The following is a 17,215-nucleotide window of genomic DNA, read 5'->3' as shown; positions in this document are numbered from 1 at the left end:
ATCTATAAAACATTATTTTGAGTAATTAAAAAACAGAGGTATATAATTGATATGGCAAACATAATGACAGACAAACATTTATTTCGTTTTCAAAAATATCATAATAACATAAAATCGACACATGACCAATTTCATAATGCTGTACAATCTGCATTTCTTTCTTCAAAATGTGATTTCTCAGTGGATTCTTGTAGAATTTGGCAGAGAGAGTGGTGCCCATCAACTGTAGCCTGGATGTGAAACCCCCACAATTCCTGTCAAAGACAGAGGGAAGCACCACCGACACACAGAAGAAACAAGAGAACACCATTTCACATGAGGACTGATTTTTAATACACTAGATGATACATTTTCTAATACATATTTTTTCATGTTATGATACTGTATGCATTTATATTTCATATCTTGTAACAATCAATATGATATGCTATTTTATTTAATCAATAAAATATAACATTTTACAGAAGATTGCAGTTGTTATGATCTCTTCAATGGATATCAACATAATGACCATTATTTCTCATCAAAAGTTAACTTTCCAAAAGGCTCACTGGCCTGATATTTTCAGTGAACATTTTCAGTATATTCCATTTTCAAAAAGCTCTCCTAAAAATGTTCTGATTCTAACATGTTTATGACATGTTTATAAACCTGACTTCTGAAAACAAATGTTTTGTGAACTTGTCAGGAATTGCAATGTAGTCCTATTTGATCATTTGTCCTGTTTTAGATCATTGAATGTGAGTGAACCGTCTCCACACCTAGAAAATATTATTTTTAGTTATTAAAAAACAGACGTAAATTTATGACAAACATAATGCCAGACAAACATTTTTTCCGTTTTCAACAATATTATAATAACATAACATCGACACATGACCAATTTCATAATGCTGTACAATCTGCATTTATTTTCTTCAAAATATGAGTTCTCACTGGATTATTTTAGAATGTGTTCAATTACATTTTGACCTCTCTTGCAATGACTCCTGTGGTAAAAACTCTCTTTAAAACGGAGCTTGTGATCTTTTGTCCAATTTTGTTGGGATTTGCTGAGACTATTGCATGTCAATGAATATGCATGGCCAATGATCCATCATACTGTTAATGTGAAAAGTAATATGGTTGAAACTACTTTTTAAAGTCATAAATATATTTAAGATAAGTGAACCATTCATCAGTGAAACCATTAAAAGGTGACCTGCTTTAAGTACAGCACCACTAATATCTCAGGACTGTGGACTCCATCCAGCTTGTTACTGAACTACCTGATTTAGAAGCCGGCTGGAGTGACGTCACCACTTCCCTGCAGTGTGTCACCCAGTGGAGAACTGTGGCAATGACAGGAAAGTTCGTGAAGACACTGGAGCTCCAAGTGGCAGCATATAAAAGCTGTGAAAGTCCCCCTGCTGAGACAGAAACCAATACATCCAACACTGAACACACAAGACTCAACACTCAACATTGACCGAAGATGCTGTGTTCCCGAGGATTCCAGTCTTCCCTCAGCCCCTTGACGGACTTCTACTGGCCTGTGCGCAGTCTATGGCCAGAGGTCCGACCTCTTCTCAGCCAGCGGGATCTACTGCAGAGAAACCTGCTAGAGATCAAGAGCAGTCTGGAGCTGATGGAGAAACTCCAGCAGCACATCTTTGAAGAGTTGGACAATGTCCCATCCTCAGTGGCCATCCAACCAGTCTCCTATAAGATGGATAAAGAGGGAGACGGCTTTGTCCTGACACTGGACACTAAAGACTTTTCCCCAGAGGAGCTGTCTGTCAAGCAGGTGGGCAGGAAGCTGAAAGTCAGTGGGAAGACAGAGAAGAAGCTGGATGATGGGGATGGCTCCTACTCTTACAGATGCCAAGAGTTCAGACAAGAGTTATATCTGCCTGAAGGGGTGAATCCTGAGACAGTCACCTGCTCCCTGGCTCATGACGGGAAGCTTCACATCCAGGCACCAAAGAATCCATTATCTGGTGAGGATGAGGTGGCAGAGAGAGTGGTGCCCATCAACTGTAGACTGGATGTGAAACCCCCACAATTCCTGTCAAAGACAGAGGGAAGCACCACTGACACACAGAAGAAACAAGAGAACACCATTTCACATGAGGACTGATTTTTAATACACTAGATGATACATTTTCTAATACTGTCACGTTCCTGACCTGTTTTCCTTTGTTATGTATTTGTTTTAGTTGGTCAGGGCGTGAGTTGGGTGGGTTGGTCTAGGTTTGTTTTTCTATGTTGGGATTTTGTGTTCGGCCTGGTATGATTCTCAATCAGAGACAGGTGTGTATCGTTGTCCCTGATTGAGAGTCATACTAAGGCAGCCAGGGTTTCACTGGTGTTTTGTGGGTGTTTGTTTCCTGTGTCAGTGTTTGGGCCACACAGGACTGTTTTCAGGTTAGTCATGTTTGTAGAGTTTCGTAATTTGTAGTGTTTGTTGTTTGTTCATTAAAACATGAATACCTACTACTCCGCATCTTGGTCCGATCCATGCTCCTCCTCGTCTGAGGAGGAGAACGACTACGACGACCGTAACAGAAACACCCACCAAAACAGGATCAAGCGGAGTGGAGAAGGCAGGCAGGAACAACAGCAATGGGGTAAAGAGGAATGGACTTGGGAGGAGATCCTAGACGGTAAAGGACCCTGGGCAGAGCCAGTGGAGTGTCGCCGCCCCAAAGCGGAGCTGGAGGCAGCGAAAGCGGAGAGGAGGTTGTATGAGGCTAAAGCAAGGCAGAGCGGCTGGAAGCCCGAGAGGCTCACCCAAAAATTTATTGGGGGGGGGGGGGGGCTAAAGGGGAGTGTGGCGAAGCCGGGTTGGTTACCTGAGCCAACTCCCCGGTCTTACCGTGGAGTGAGAGGGCGTCGTACTGGTCAGACACCGTGTTATGCGGTAAAGCGCACAGTGTCCCCAGTACGCGTGCTTAGCCCAGTGCGGGCTATTCCACCTTGCCGCACTGGGAGGGCTAGGTTGGGCATCGAGCCAGATGTCATGAAGCCGGCCCAACGTATCTGGCCTCCAGTACGTCTCCTCGGGCCGGCGTACATGGCACCAGCCTTACAGGTGGTGTCCCCGGTTCGCCTGCATAGCCCAGTGCGGGTTATTCCACCTCGCCGCACTGGCAGGGCTACGGGGACCATTCAACCTGGTAAGGTTGGGGAGGCTTGGTGCTCAAGAGCGCGTGTCCTCCTTCACGGTCCGGTATATCCGGCGCCACTTTCCCACCCCAGCCCAGTACCACCAGTGCCTACACTATGCACCAGGCTTCCAGTGCGTTTTCAGAGCCCTGTTCCTCCTCCACGCACTCTTCCTATGGTGCGTGTCTCCAGCCCAGTGCCTCCAGTTCCGGCACCACGCACTAAGCCACCTGTGCGTCTCCAGAGCCCTGTACACACTGTTCCTTCTCCCCGTACTCGTCCTGATGTGCGTGCCCTCAGCCCGGTGCCACCAGTGCCGGTACCACGCACCAGGCAAATAGTACGCTTTGAGAGTCCAGTGTGCCCTGTCCCTGCTCCCCGCACTAGGCTTGAAGTGCGTGTCTCCAGTCCGGTGCCTCCAGTTCCGGCACCACGCACCAGGCCTACAGTGCGTCTCAGCCGGCCAGAGTCTGCCGTCTGCCCAACGGCGCCTGAACTGTCCGTCTGCCAAGCGCCGCATGAACTGCCCGTCTGTATTGAGCCTTCAAAGCCGCCCGTCTGCCATGAGCCTGCAAAGCCGCCCGTCTGCCATGAGCCTACAGAGCCTTCCGCCAGACAGGAGCCGCTAGAGCCTTCCGCCAGACAGGAGCCGCTAGAGCCTTCCGCCAGACAGGAGCAGCCAAAGCCTTCCGCCAGACAGGATCAGTCTGAGCCATCTGTCTGCCCAGCTCCATCTGAGCCATCCGTCTGCCCAGCGCCGTCTGAGCCATCCGTCTGCCCAGCGCCATCTGAGCCATCCGTCTGCCCAGCGCCATCTGAGCCATCCGTCTGCCCAGCGCCATCTGAGCCATCCGTCTGCCCAGCGCCATCTGAGCCATCCGTCTGCCACGAGCCTTCAGAGCCGCCCGTCTGTCCCGAGCCATTAGAGCCGTCCGTCAGTCAGGAGCCGCTAGAGCCGTCCGTCAGTCAGGAGCTGCCAGAGACGCCAGCCAGTCAGGAGCTGCCAGAGACGCCAGCCAGTCAGGAGCTGCCAGAGACGTCAGCCAGTCAGGAGCTACCAGAGACGCCAGCCAGTCAGGAGCTGCCAGAGACGCCAGCCAGTCAGGAGCTGCCAGAGACGCCAGACAGTCATGAGCTGCCCTACAGTCATGAGCTGCCCTACAGTCATGAGCTGCCCTACAGTCATGAGCTGCCCTACAGTCATGAGCTGCCCTACAGTCATGAGCTGCCCTACAGTCATGAGCTGCCACTCAGTCCGGAGCTGCCACTCAGTCCGGAGCTGCCACTCAGTCCGGAGCTGCCACTCAGTCCGGAGCTGCCCCTTATCCTGGTGCTGCCCCTTATCCTGGTGCTGCCCCTTATCCTGGTGCTGCCCCTTATCCTGGTGCTGCCCCTCAGTCAACTGCTACCCCTCAGTCTGTTACTGCCTTTTGGAATAGCGGGATTGACATGGAGGGTGAATATTGGGAGGAGGCCACGGAAGCGGGGGTTGACTATGGTGGGGTGGGGACCACGACCAGCGCCAGAGCCGCCACCGTGGACAGACGCCCACCCAGACCCTCCCCTAGACTTTGTGCTGGTGCGCCCGGAGTTCGCACCTTAAGGGGGGGGTTCTGTCACGTTCCTGACCTGTTTTCCTTTGTTATGTATTTGTTTTAGTTGGTCAGGGCGTGAGTTGGGTGGGTTGGTCTAGGTTTGTTTTTCTATGTTGGGATTTTGTGTTCGGCCTGGTATGATTCTCAATCAGAGACAGGTGTGTATCGTTGTCCCTGATTGAGAGTCATACTAAGGCAGCCAGGGTTTCACTGGTGTTTTGTGGGTGTTTGTTTCCTGTGTCAGTGTTTGGGCCACACAGGACTGTTTTCAGGTTAGTCACGTTTGTAGAGTTTCGTAATTTGTAGTGTTTGTTGTTTGTTCATTAAAACATGAATACCTACTACTCCGCATCTTGGTCCGATCCATGCTCCTCCTCGTCTGAGGAGGAGAACGACTACGACGACCGTAACAAATACATATTTTTCATGTTATGAAACTGTTGGCATTTATATTTCATATCTTGTAACAATCAATATGATATGATATTTTATTTAACAATTAAAAATAACATTTTACAGAATATTGCAGTTGTACTGATCTCTTCAATGGATATCAACATAATGACCAAAAGTTAACTGTCCAAAAGGCTCACTGGCGTGATATTTTTCAGTGGACATTTTCAATAAATTCAATTTTCATAAAGCTCTCCTAAACATTTTCTGATTCTAACATGTTTATGACATGTTTATAAACCTGAGTTCTGAAAACAAATGTTATGTGGGCTTGTCAGGAATTGCAATGTAGGCTTTTTTGAGAAAGTGTCCTGTGAATGTGGGTGAATAGTTTTCACACCATCTATAAAACATTATTTTGAGTAATTAAAAAACAGAGGTATATAATTGATATGGCAAACATAATGACAGACAAACATTTATTTCGTTTTCAAAAATATCATAATAACATAAAATCGACACATGACCAATTTCATAATGCTGTACAATCTGCATTTCTTTCTTCAAAATGTGATTTCTCAGTGGATTCTTGTAGAATTTGGCAGAGAGAGTGGTGCCCATCAACTGTAGCCTGGATGTGAAACCCCCACAATTCCTGTCAAAGACAGAGGGAAGCACCACCGACACACAGAAGAAACAAGAGAACACCATTTCACATGAGGACTGATTTTTAATACACTAGATGATACATTTTCTAATACATATTTTTTCATGTTATGATACTGTATGCATTTATATTTCATATCTTGTAACAATCAATATGATATGCTATTTTATTTAATCAATAAAATATAACATTTTACAGAAGATTGCAGTTGTTATGATCTCTTCAATGGATATCAACATAATGACCATTATTTCTCATCAAAAGTTAACTTTCCAAAAGGCTCACTGGCCTGATATTTTCAGTGAACATTTTCAGTATATTCAATTTTCAAAAAGCTCTCCTAAAAATGTTCTGATTCTAACATGTTTATGACATGTTTATAAACCTGACTTCTGAAAACAAATGTTTTGTGAACTTGTCAGGAATTGCAATGTAGTCCTATTTGATCATTTGTCCTGTTTTAGATCATTGAATGTGAGTGAACCGTCTCCACACCTAGAAAATATTATTTTTAGTTATTAAAAAACAGACGTAAATTTATGACAAACATAATGCCAGACAAACATTTTTTCCGTTTTCAACAATATTATAATAACATAACATCGACACATGACCAATTTCATAATGCTGTACAATCTGCATTTATTTTCTTCAAAATATGAGTTCTCACTGGATTATTTTAGAATGTGTTCAATTACATTTTGACCTCTCTTGCAATGACTCCTGTGGTAAAAACTCTCTTTAAAACGTAGCTTGTGATCTTTTGTCCAATTTTGTTGGGATTTGCTGAGACTATTGCATGTCAATGAATATGCATGGCCAATGATCCATCATACTGTTAATGTGAAAAGTAATATGGTTGAAACTACTTTTTAAAGTCATAAATATATTTAAGATAAGTGAACCATTCATCAGTGAAACCATTAAAAGGTGACCTGCTTTAAGTACAGCACCACTAATATCTCAGGACTGTGGACTCCATCCAGCTTGTTACTGAACTACCTGATTTAGAAGCCGGCTGGAGTGACGTCACCACTTCCCTGCAGTGTGTCACCCAGTGGAGAACTGTGGCAATGACAGGAAAGTTCGTGAAGACACTGGAGCTCCAAGTGGCAGCATATAAAAGCTGTGAAAGTCCCCCTGCTGAGACAGAAACCAATACATCCAACACTGAACACACAAGACTCAACACTCAACATTGACCGAAGATGCTGTGTTCCCGAGGATTCCAGTCTTCCCTCAGCCCCTTGACGGACTTCTACTGGCCTGTGCGCAGTCTATGGCCAGAGGTCCGACCTCTTCTCAGCCAGCGGGATCTACTGCAGAGAAACCTGCTAGAGATCAAGAGCAGTCTGGAGCTGATGGAGAAACTCCAGCAGCACATCTTTGAAGAGTTGGACAATGTCCCATCCTCAGTGGCCATCCAACCAGTCTCCTATAAGATGGATAAAGAGGGAGACGGCTTTGTCCTGACACTGGACACTAAAGACTTTTCCCCAGAGGAGCTGTCTGTCAAGCAGGTGGGCAGGAAGCTGAAAGTCAGTGGGAAGACAGAGAAGAAGCTGGATGATGGGGATGGCTCCTACTCTTACAGATGCCAAGAGTTCAGACAAGAGTTATATCTGCCTGAAGGGGTGAATCCTGAGACAGTCACCTGCTCCCTGGCTCATGACGGGAAGCTTCACATCCAGGCACCAAAGAATCCATTATCTGGTGAGGATGAGGTGGCAGAGAGAGTGGTGCCCATCAACTGTAGACTGGATGTGAAACCCCCACAATTCCTGTCAAAGACAGAGGGAAGCACCACTGACACACAGAAGAAACAAGAGAACACCATTTCACATGAGGACTGATTTTTAATACACTAGATGATACATTTTCTAATACTGTCACGTTCCTGACCTGTTTTCCTTTGTTATGTATTTGTTTTAGTTGGTCAGGGCGTGAGTTGGGTGGGTTGGTCTAGGTTTGTTTTTCTATGTTGGGATTTTGTGTTCGGCCTGGTATGATTCTCAATCAGAGACAGGTGTGTATCGTTGTCCCTGATTGAGAGTCATACTAAGGCAGCCAGGGTTTCACTGGTGTTTTGTGGGTGTTTGTTTCCTGTGTCAGTGTTTGGGCCACACAGGACTGTTTTCAGGTTAGTCATGTTTGTAGAGTTTCGTAATTTGTAGTGTTTGTTGTTTGTTCATTAAAACATGAATACCTACTACTCCGCATCTTGGTCCGATCCATGCTCCTCCTCGTCTGAGGAGGAGAACGACTACGACGACCGTAACAGAAACACCCACCAAAACAGGATCAAGCGGAGTGGAGAAGGCAGGCAGGAACAACAGCAATGGGGTAAAGAGGAATGGACTTGGGAGGAGATCCTAGACGGTAAAGGACCCTGGGCAGAGCCAGTGGAGTGTCGCCGCCCCAAAGCGGAGCTGGAGGCAGCGAAAGCGGAGAGGAGGTTGTATGAGGCTAAAGCAAGGCAGAGCGGCTGGAAGCCCGAGAGGCTCACCCAAAAATTTATTGGGGGGGGGGGGGGGGGGCTAAAGGGGAGTGTGGCGAAGCCGGGTTGGTTACCTGAGCCAACTCCCCGGGCTTACCGTGGAGTGAGAGGGCGTCGTACTGGTCAGACACCGTGTTATGCGGTAAAGCGCACGGTGTCCCCAGTACGCGTGCTTAGCCCAGTGCGGGCTATTCCACCTTGCCGCACTGGGAGGGCTAGGTTGGGCATCGAGCCAGATGTCATGAAGCCGGCCCAACGTATCTGGCCTCCAGTACGTCTCCTCGGGCCGGCGTACATGGCACCAGCCTTACAGGTGGTGTCCCCGGTTCGCCTGCATAGCCCAGTGCGGGTTATTCCACCTCGCCGCACTGGCAGGGCTACGGGGACCATTCAACCTGGTAAGGTTGGGGAGGCTTGGTGCTCAAGAGCGCGTGTCCTCCTTCACGGTCCGGTATATCCGGCGCCACTTTCCCACCCCAGCCCAGTACCACCAGTGCCTACACTATGCACCAGGCTTCCAGTGCGTTTTCAGAGCCCTGTTCCTCCTCCACGCACTCTTCCTATGGTGCGTGTCTCCAGCCCAGTGCCTCCAGTTCCGGCACCACGCACTAAGCCACCTGTGCGTCTCCAGAGCCCTGTACACACTGTTCCTTCTCCCCGTACTCGTCCTGATGTGCGTGCCCTCAGCCCGGTGCCACCAGTGCCGGTACCACGCACCAGGCAAATAGTACGCTTTGAGAGTCCAGTGTGCCCTGTCCCTGCTCCCCGCACTAGGCTTGAAGTGCGTGTCTCCAGTCCGGTGCCTCCAGTTCCGGCACCACGCACCAGGCCTACAGTGCGTCTCAGCCGGCCAGAGTCTGCCGTCTGCCCAACGGCGCCTGAACTGTCCGTCTGCCAAGCGCCGCATGAACTGCCCGTCTGTATTGAGCCTTCAAAGCCGCCCGTCTGCCATGAGCCTGCAAAGCCGCCCGTCTGCCATGAGCCTACAGAGCCTTCCGCCAGACAGGAGCCGCTAGAGCCTTCCGCCAGACAGGAGCCGCTAGAGCCTTCCGCCAGACAGGAGCAGCCAAAGCCTTCCGCCAGACAGGATCAGTCTGAGCCATCTGTCTGCCCAGCTCCATCTGAGCCATCCGTCTGCCCAGCGCCGTCTGAGCCATCCGTCTGCCCAGCGCCATCTGAGCCATCCGTCTGCCCAGCGCCATCTGAGCCATCCGTCTGCCCAGCGCCATCTGAGCCATCCGTCTGCCCAGCGCCATCTGAGCCATCCGTCTGCCACGAGCCTTCAGAGCCGCCCGTCTGTCCCGAGCCATTAGAGCCGTCCGTCAGTCAGGAGCCGCTAGAGCCGTCCGTCAGTCAGGAGCTGCCAGAGACGCCAGCCAGTCAGGAGCTGCCAGAGACGCCAGCCAGTCAGGAGCTGCCAGAGACGTCAGCCAGTCAGGAGCTACCAGAGACGCCAGCCAGTCAGGAGCTGCCAGAGACGCCAGCCAGTCAGGAGCTGCCAGAGACGCCAGACAGTCATGAGCTGCCCTACAGTCATGAGCTGCCCTACAGTCATGAGCTGCCCTACAGTCATGAGCTGCCCTACAGTCATGAGCTGCCCTACAGTCATGAGCTGCCCTACAGTCATGAGCTGCCACTCAGTCCGGAGCTGCCACTCAGTCCGGAGCTGCCACTCAGTCCGGAGCTGCCACTCAGTCCGGAGCTGCCCCTTATCCTGGTGCTGCCCCTTATCCTGGTGCTGCCCCTTATCCTGGTGCTGCCCCTTATCCTGGTGCTGCCCCTCAGTCAACTGCTACCCCTCAGTCTGTTACTGCCTTTTGGAATAGCGGGATTGACATGGAGGGTGAATATTGGGAGGAGGCCACGGAAGCGGGGGTTGACTATGGTGGGGTGGGGACCACGACCAGCGCCAGAGCCGCCACCGTGGACAGACGCCCACCCAGACCCTCCCCTAGACTTTGTGCTGGTGCGCCCGGAGTTCGCACCTTAAGGGGGGGGTTCTGTCACGTTCCTGACCTGTTTTCCTTTGTTATGTATTTGTTTTAGTTGGTCAGGGCGTGAGTTGGGTGGGTTGGTCTAGGTTTGTTTTTCTATGTTGGGATTTTGTGTTCGGCCTGGTATGATTCTCAATCAGAGACAGGTGTGTATCGTTGTCCCTGATTGAGAGTCATACTAAGGCAGCCAGGGTTTCACTGGTGTTTTGTGGGTGTTTGTTTCCTGTGTCAGTGTTTGGGCCACACAGGACTGTTTTCAGGTTAGTCACGTTTGTAGAGTTTCGTAATTTGTAGTGTTTGTTGTTTGTTCATTAAAACATGAATACCTACTACTCCGCATCTTGGTCCGATCCATGCTCCTCCTCGTCTGAGGAGGAGAACGACTACGACGACCGTAACAAATACATATTTTTCATGTTATGAAACTGTTGGCATTTATATTTCATATCTTGTAACAATCAATATGATATGATATTTTATTTAACAATTAAAAATAACATTTTACAGAATATTGCAGTTGTACTGATCTCTTCAATGGATATCAACATAATGACCAAAAGTTAACTGTCCAAAAGGCTCACTGGCGTGATATTTTTCAGTGGACATTTTCAATAAATTCAATTTTCATAAAGCTCTCCTAAACATTTTCTGATTCTAACATGTTTATGACATGTTTATAAACCTGAGTTCTGAAAACAAATGTTATGTGGGCTTGTCAGGAATTGCAATGTAGGCTTTTTTGAGAAAGTGTCCTGTGAATGTGGGTGAATAGTTTTCACACCATCTATAAAACATTATTTTGAGTAATTAAAAAACAGAGGTATATAATTGATATGGCAAACATAATGACAGACAAACATTTATTTCGTTTTCAAAAATATCATAATAACATAAAATCGACACATGACCAATTTCATAATGCTGTACAATCTGCATTTCTTTCTTCAAAATGTGATTTCTCAGTGGATTCTTGTAGAATTTGGCAGAGAGAGTGGTGCCCATCAACTGTAGCCTGGATGTGAAACCCCCACAATTCCTGTCAAAGACAGAGGGAAGCACCACCGACACACAGAAGAAACAAGAGAACACCATTTCACATGAGGACTGATTTTTAATACACTAGATGATACATTTTCTAATACATATTTTTTCATGTTATGATACTGTATGCATTTATATTTCATATCTTGTAACAATCAATATGATATGCTATTTTATTTAATCAATAAAATATAACATTTTACAGAAGATTGCAGTTGTTATGATCTCTTCAATGGATATCAACATAATGACCATTATTTCTCATCAAAAGTTAACTTTCCAAAAGGCTCACTGGCCTGATATTTTCAGTGAACATTTTCAGTATATTCAATTTTCAAAAAGCTCTCCTAAAAATGTTCTGATTCTAACATGTTTATGACATGTTTATAAACCTGACTTCTGAAAACAAATGTTTTGTGAACTTGTCAGGAATTGCAATGTAGTCCTATTTGATCATTTGTCCTGTTTTAGATCATTGAATGTGAGTGAACCGTTTCCACACCTAGAAAATATTATTTTTAGTTATTAAAAAACAGACGTAAATTTATGACAAACATAATGCCAGACAAACATTTTTTCCGTTTTCAACAATATTATAATAACATAACATCGACACATGACCAATTTCATAATGCTGTACAATCTGCATTTATTTTCTTCAAAATATGAGTTCTCACTGGATTATTTTAGAATGTGTTCAATTACATTTTGACCTCTCTTGCAATGACTCCTGTGGTAAAAACTCTCTTTAAAACGTAGCTTGTGATCTTTTGTCCAATTTTGTTGGGATTTGCTGAGACTATTGCATGTCAATGAATATGCATGGCCAATGATCCATCATACTGTTAATGTGAAAAGTAATATGGTTGAAACTACTTTTTAAAGTCATAAATATATTTAAGATAAGTGAACCATTCATCAGTGAAACCATTAAAAGGTGACCTGCTTTAAGTACAGCACCACTAATATCTCAGGACTGTGGACTCCATCCAGCTTGTTACTGAACTACCTGATTTAGAAGCCGGCTGGAGTGACGTCACCACTTCCCTGCAGTGTGTCACCCAGTGGAGAACTGTGGCAATGACAGGAAAGTTCGTGAAGACACTGGAGCTCCAAGTGGCAGCATATAAAAGCTGTGAAAGTCCCCCTGCTGAGACAGAAACCAATACATCCAACACTGAACACACAAGACTCAACACTCAACATTGACCGAAGATGCTGTGTTCCCGAGGATTCCAGTCTTCCCTCAGCCCCCTGACGGACTTCTACTGGCCTGTGCGCAGTCTATGGCCAGAGGTCCGACCTCTTCTCAGCCAGCGGGATCTACTGCAGAGAAACCTGCTAGAGATCAAGAGCAGTCTGGAGCTGATGGAGAAACTCCAGCAGCACATCTTTGAAGAGTTGGACAATGTCCCATCCTCAGTGGCCATCCAACCAGTCTCCTATAAGATGGATAAAGAGGGAGACGGCTTTGTCCTGACACTGGACACTAAAGACTTTTCCCCAGAGGAGCTGTCTGTCAAGCAGGTGGGCAGGAAGCTGAAAGTCAGTGGGAAGACAGAGAAGAAGCTGGATGATGGGGATGGCTCCTACTCTTACAGATGCCAAGAGTTCAGACAAGAGTTATATCTGCCTGAAGGGGTGAATCCTGAGACAGTCACCTGCTCCCTGGCTCATGACGGGAAGCTTCACATCCAGGCACCAAAGAATCCATTATCTGGTGAGGATGAGGTGGCAGAGAGAGTGGTGCCCATCAACTGTAGACTGGATGTGAAACCCCCACAATTCCTGTCAAAGACAGAGGGAAGCACCACTGACACACAGAAGAAACAAGAGAACACCATTTCACATGAGGACTGATTTTTAATACACTAGATGATACATTTTCTAATACATATTTTTCATGTTATGAAACTGTTGGCATTTATATTTCATATCTTGTAACAATCAATATGATATGCTATTTAATTTAATCAATAAAATATAACATTTTACAGAATATTGCAGTTGTTATGATCTCTTCAATGGATATCAACATAATGACCATTATTCCTCATCAAAAGTTAACTTTTCACATCGATGCACCAAATAATACCTTTTCTGCTGAGGAGGAGGTAGCTGGGAGAGTGGTGCCCATTATCTGTTGCCTCAATGTGAAGATGTCACAATCCCTCAGCTCACAGGCAGAGGTCAGCACCACAGAGGACAGAACCACAGACACACACAAGTATCAATTGTCTACGGACAAAATACCTATTGCCTAAAGCCTGGCCTAAAGTATTATTCATAGAACATCTTGTTTGGCTAATTAATTCTCTAAATGTCATTATATGTTTTAATTAGATTGTCTCTGAAATAATGTCTTTATGTTGTTTTGTTGCCCAATAAAATGTTCAGTACACTTCTAATCGAGTTGTTCAATTCACTGGTTGAAATTAAAGATACTCTTACAGTATGCTAGCTAGAGAAAGTATATTTAACATTTAGGCTGGATCCAAGCCCATATTTTTGTTCATGTATAAGAAAATCATTATTGACATAATCAGGAGAAACCTGTAAATTCATTAAAATCTCACCAGACCTTTCATTTCAGTTACATGTTCATGTCCTGGGATCATTTCCTGTTGGTCACCTTTTTGATATAGAGTATTTACACTCCTCATAATGTTTTACTTACATTGTGTTGAGAAATAGTTCAGATATGGCAGGGTCTCTTCAGCGATATCATGGTGACCTCAACGTGAGTACTGGTGGGACCACCACTACCACTCAACTCCTGTGATCCTCAGACATTCTCTAGCGTAATTTGAAGAGCGTGAATATGATACTAACATAGACACCCACAGACCATACAGTACATACGCACACGCAAACTGTTTGCGCTAATTTTGACTAACTACATTACTCTTATAAAACTCAACTCTGTTATGATTTCAAAACATAGTCTTTCAATCCACTAATTGATTTTCAAGACATGTATTGAAATGGAAGCTATACCAGGCCAGGGCATACCCAGCATACCCACTCCAGGGACACAATAAAAAATAAAAAACTTTATTGAACATGCTAAAATATTGGCTTACATTCCATGCCATTGATAATTATTGATGTTGAATTCATCAAATTTGACAAAATAGTTATTTCATTGAGATAGTACAGAAATGATGGTATTCATGGGAGTTTTTTTTAAATTTTCCAAACATAAAATGAATGGTTATAGCCATATCATGATAGAGTCATCGTAATCAGTCCTTCTTGGGCTCTGCCTCGACAGCAGTGCTCTCAGTGGCAGCCCCAGGTGATGTTACTGCTGATGAACAAGTGATAGGAACCACTCTCTCATTGCTTTCCGTCACAGCAGCCACTTTTGGAGCCTGGATCTGTAGCTGTCCATCATTCAAAGAGCAGGTGACTGTCTCAGGATTCACCCCTTCAGGCAAATCAAACTCCTGTTTAAACTCCTGGCATCTGTAAGAGAAGGAGCCTTTCCCGTCATCCTGCTTCTTCTCCGTCTTCCCACTGACTCTCAGCTTCCTGCCCACCTGCTTGACAGACAGATCCGCTGGGGGAAAGTCTTTAGTGTCCAGTGTCAGGGCAAAGCGGTTGTTTTCTTTACCCATCTGGAAAGCGATGGGCTTGAAGTCAGTTAAAGATAACGGGCCATCAATGTCTTCGAAAATCTTTTGGTGGAGTCGTTGCATATATTCCATATTGTGCCTCATCTCCTGCATGTTTCGCATCATTTCCTGCTCCATCTGGAAGAAGAGAGGCCGGGTCTCTGGCCAGAGGCTGCGGACGGGCCAGTGGAAGTCCATGAAGGGGCCCATTGGGCTCATTGGGTTGAGGGAAGACTGCATCATGCTGGGGCAAAGCATATTCAAAATCAAATCTGCGTTGTTTCTGTTAGTCTTTGTTGGTCTCTTCTCCCTGATTGTGTCTTTGCGAGCTTCTGTCCAGAGCAGACTAGGGCTCACAGCTTTTATACTGTCCAAAGGAAAGTTCCAGTAGCTTTCCTCTGACTCCAACGTCTGAGTGTTATGACTACGCAACTTTTGTCATTCTCCAAAACAAGCCCCGGGTAATAGTGCAGTCTGACTGCCAAATGCCTTAGGGATATATCGTTGTTCTATTTACAGAGTGACCACTGAAGCAGGTCCGAGTCGCAGGGCCCCATAACGTCCTTTAAATAAGAGTAGCCTACAAAGTGAGCAAGTAATCTACAACAGCTGCTTTGTCATGCTGTCATTTCTGTCCATGAATAACCTTTTCCCCATGACAACAAATCCAACATTTTCCTGAAATCACTGTACTTATGAAGATAACAGTTATAACATATGGTTCTGCCTTAAAAGTGATACAGACATAAAAGGAATTACAAGTGCCCTTCCCCTTATTGATATGACATGTAGTAAATGTATTAATATTGTAGTAATATAGCTTGAGTCAGTATTCAACTTCCCTCAACCATCCTCTTGGATGTGACTCTGAAATTGACACCCACTGACAACATTGCTTCCTTACTCTGTCTTTAAATATAGTGTTGTGGTTGTTGAGAGAACATCACACGACCAAAAGATTATTCATAGTGTGTATTCATAGTGTGCACAATGAGTCACAATCTATAATGTAATAATATGCTCGATTTGAATGTACAAAAACAGCTAAGATCCTATTTCCAGCAACTTCTCCAAGTTAATGAAATATTTCAAAGGAAACTTGATGTGGACACAGATTATTGCCATGTTCGATCAATAAATGTTGAGAACATACAGGAAGTTGTTATATGAGAAGAAGGAGTTACTGATTCCTAAACCACGGTATCAGATGAAACACACTGAGCCTTTTGAAGGAGCCGCTAGAGGGCTGAATCTAAATCAGGACTATGACACGAGACAGGGATCATCAACTAAATTCAGCCACGGGTTGATTTTTTATTGAGCGGACGGTCAGGGCCCCGGAACATACTGTAATTACAAATAATTTGTACTGTTGTGGAAAATTACTAAATTAGTCATGCTATCCCGCTTTACTACTTAAAAAATTGTCTCTTTTTATAGGCTAGTGTTTTTTCTAACCTGATAAAAACTTGTCTTTGTGTGACTTAGTCATAAGACTGGACGTATAGCTAAGAGCCGTTTGAGTGTGACTGCAGCATGTGAGACATCCCTTGGTTTTACTATCTGCAGGAAGTCAGCTGCAGGAAGGAGCACATTTTATTTACTAGGCAAGTCAGTTAAAAGCCCAACATTATAGTGTGAACTGTGACAAAACGCAGTTACATGGTTAACCCCTTGTGCTATCATCCTCGGGCTATCTTAATCTGCACAGACAAACCAATCGCCTTTTACACTATGTTCCGCCCGTTTCCACACATCTGCTAACACTGAGTAAACAAAAACATAAGAACACCTGCTTTTTCCATGACATAGACTGACCAGGTGAATCCAGGTGAAAGCTATGATCCATTGTTGATGTCAATTGTTAAATCCACTTCAGTCAGTGTAGATGAAGGGGAGGAGACAGGTTAAAGAAGGATTTTTAAGCCTTGAGACAATTGACACATGGATTGTGTATGTGTGCCATTCCGAGGGTGAATGTGTAAGACAAAAGATTTAATTGCCTTTGAACAGGGTATGGTAGTAGGTGCCAGCCGTACCAGTTTGTGTCAAGAACTGCAATGCTGCTGGGTTTTTCACGCTCAACAGTTTCCTGTGTGTATCTGGAATGGTCCACCATCCAAAGGACATCCAGCCAACTTGACACAACTGTGGGAAGCACTGAAGTCAACATTTGAAACCTTGTAGAGTCCATGCCCCAACGAATTGAGGCTGTTCTTTAGGGTAAAGGATGTTCCTAATGTTTGGTATACTCAGCGTACGTG

At 45.4% G+C, this 17,215-nt stretch overlaps 4 protein-coding genes across 4 annotated transcripts; 3 read left to right on the top strand and 1 right to left on the bottom strand.

Annotated features, from left to right (window-relative positions):
* The first annotated feature begins 1,396 nt into the window (after window positions 1–1,396).
* Window positions 1,397–5,385, top strand: LOC120025860 (heat shock protein 30-like). Its single transcript, XM_038970563.1, has 2 exons — window positions 1,397–2,149; window positions 5,156–5,385. The coding sequence occupies exon 1, from the start codon at window positions 1,475–1,477 to the stop codon at window positions 2,117–2,119; it is 645 nt and encodes a 214-aa protein (XP_038826491.1). The 5' UTR covers window positions 1,397–1,474; the 3' UTR covers window positions 2,120–2,149; window positions 5,156–5,385.
* Window positions 5,386–6,932: 1,547 nt separating this feature from the next.
* LOC120025992 (heat shock protein 30-like) lies at window positions 6,933–10,924 on the top strand. Its single transcript, XM_038970768.1, has 2 exons — window positions 6,933–7,685; window positions 10,695–10,924. The coding sequence occupies exon 1, from the start codon at window positions 7,011–7,013 to the stop codon at window positions 7,653–7,655; it is 645 nt and encodes a 214-aa protein (XP_038826696.1). The 5' UTR covers window positions 6,933–7,010; the 3' UTR covers window positions 7,656–7,685; window positions 10,695–10,924.
* A 1,552-nt stretch (window positions 10,925–12,476) lies between these two features.
* Window positions 12,477–13,333, top strand: LOC120026067 (heat shock protein 30-like). The gene has a single exon (XM_038970856.1). It carries the CDS (start codon window positions 12,550–12,552, stop codon window positions 13,192–13,194), a length of 645 nt encoding a protein of 214 aa, XP_038826784.1. The 5' UTR covers window positions 12,477–12,549; the 3' UTR covers window positions 13,195–13,333.
* A 1,039-nt stretch (window positions 13,334–14,372) lies between these two features.
* LOC120026056 (heat shock protein beta-11-like) lies at window positions 14,373–15,276 on the bottom strand. Its single transcript, XM_038970841.1, has one exon. The coding sequence runs from the start codon at window positions 15,207–15,209 to the stop codon at window positions 14,580–14,582; it is 630 nt and encodes a 209-aa protein (XP_038826769.1). The 5' UTR covers window positions 15,210–15,276; the 3' UTR covers window positions 14,373–14,579.
* Between the last annotated feature and the right edge of the window lie 1,939 nt (window positions 15,277–17,215).

Source organism: Salvelinus namaycush, chromosome 31 (genome assembly GCF_016432855.1).
Source record: "Salvelinus namaycush isolate Seneca chromosome 31, SaNama_1.0, whole genome shotgun sequence".
Classification (NCBI taxonomy): Eukaryota; Metazoa; Chordata; class Actinopteri; order Salmoniformes; family Salmonidae; genus Salvelinus; species Salvelinus namaycush.
This window is presented reverse-complemented; position numbering and strand designations above follow the sequence as displayed.

What these genes read in the sequence shown, in the direction of transcription:
- LOC120025860 (XM_038970563.1), top strand. Translation starts at nt 1,475, where the DNA reads ATGCTGTGTTCCCGAGGATTCCAGTCTTCCCTCAGCCCCTTGACGGAC.
- LOC120025992 (XM_038970768.1), top strand. Translation starts at nt 7,011, where the DNA reads ATGCTGTGTTCCCGAGGATTCCAGTCTTCCCTCAGCCCCTTGACGGAC.
- LOC120026056 (XM_038970841.1), bottom strand. Translation starts at nt 15,209, where the DNA reads ATGCTTTGCCCCAGCATGATGCAGTCTTCCCTCAACCCAATGAGCCCA.
- LOC120026067 (XM_038970856.1), top strand. Translation starts at nt 12,550, where the DNA reads ATGCTGTGTTCCCGAGGATTCCAGTCTTCCCTCAGCCCCCTGACGGAC.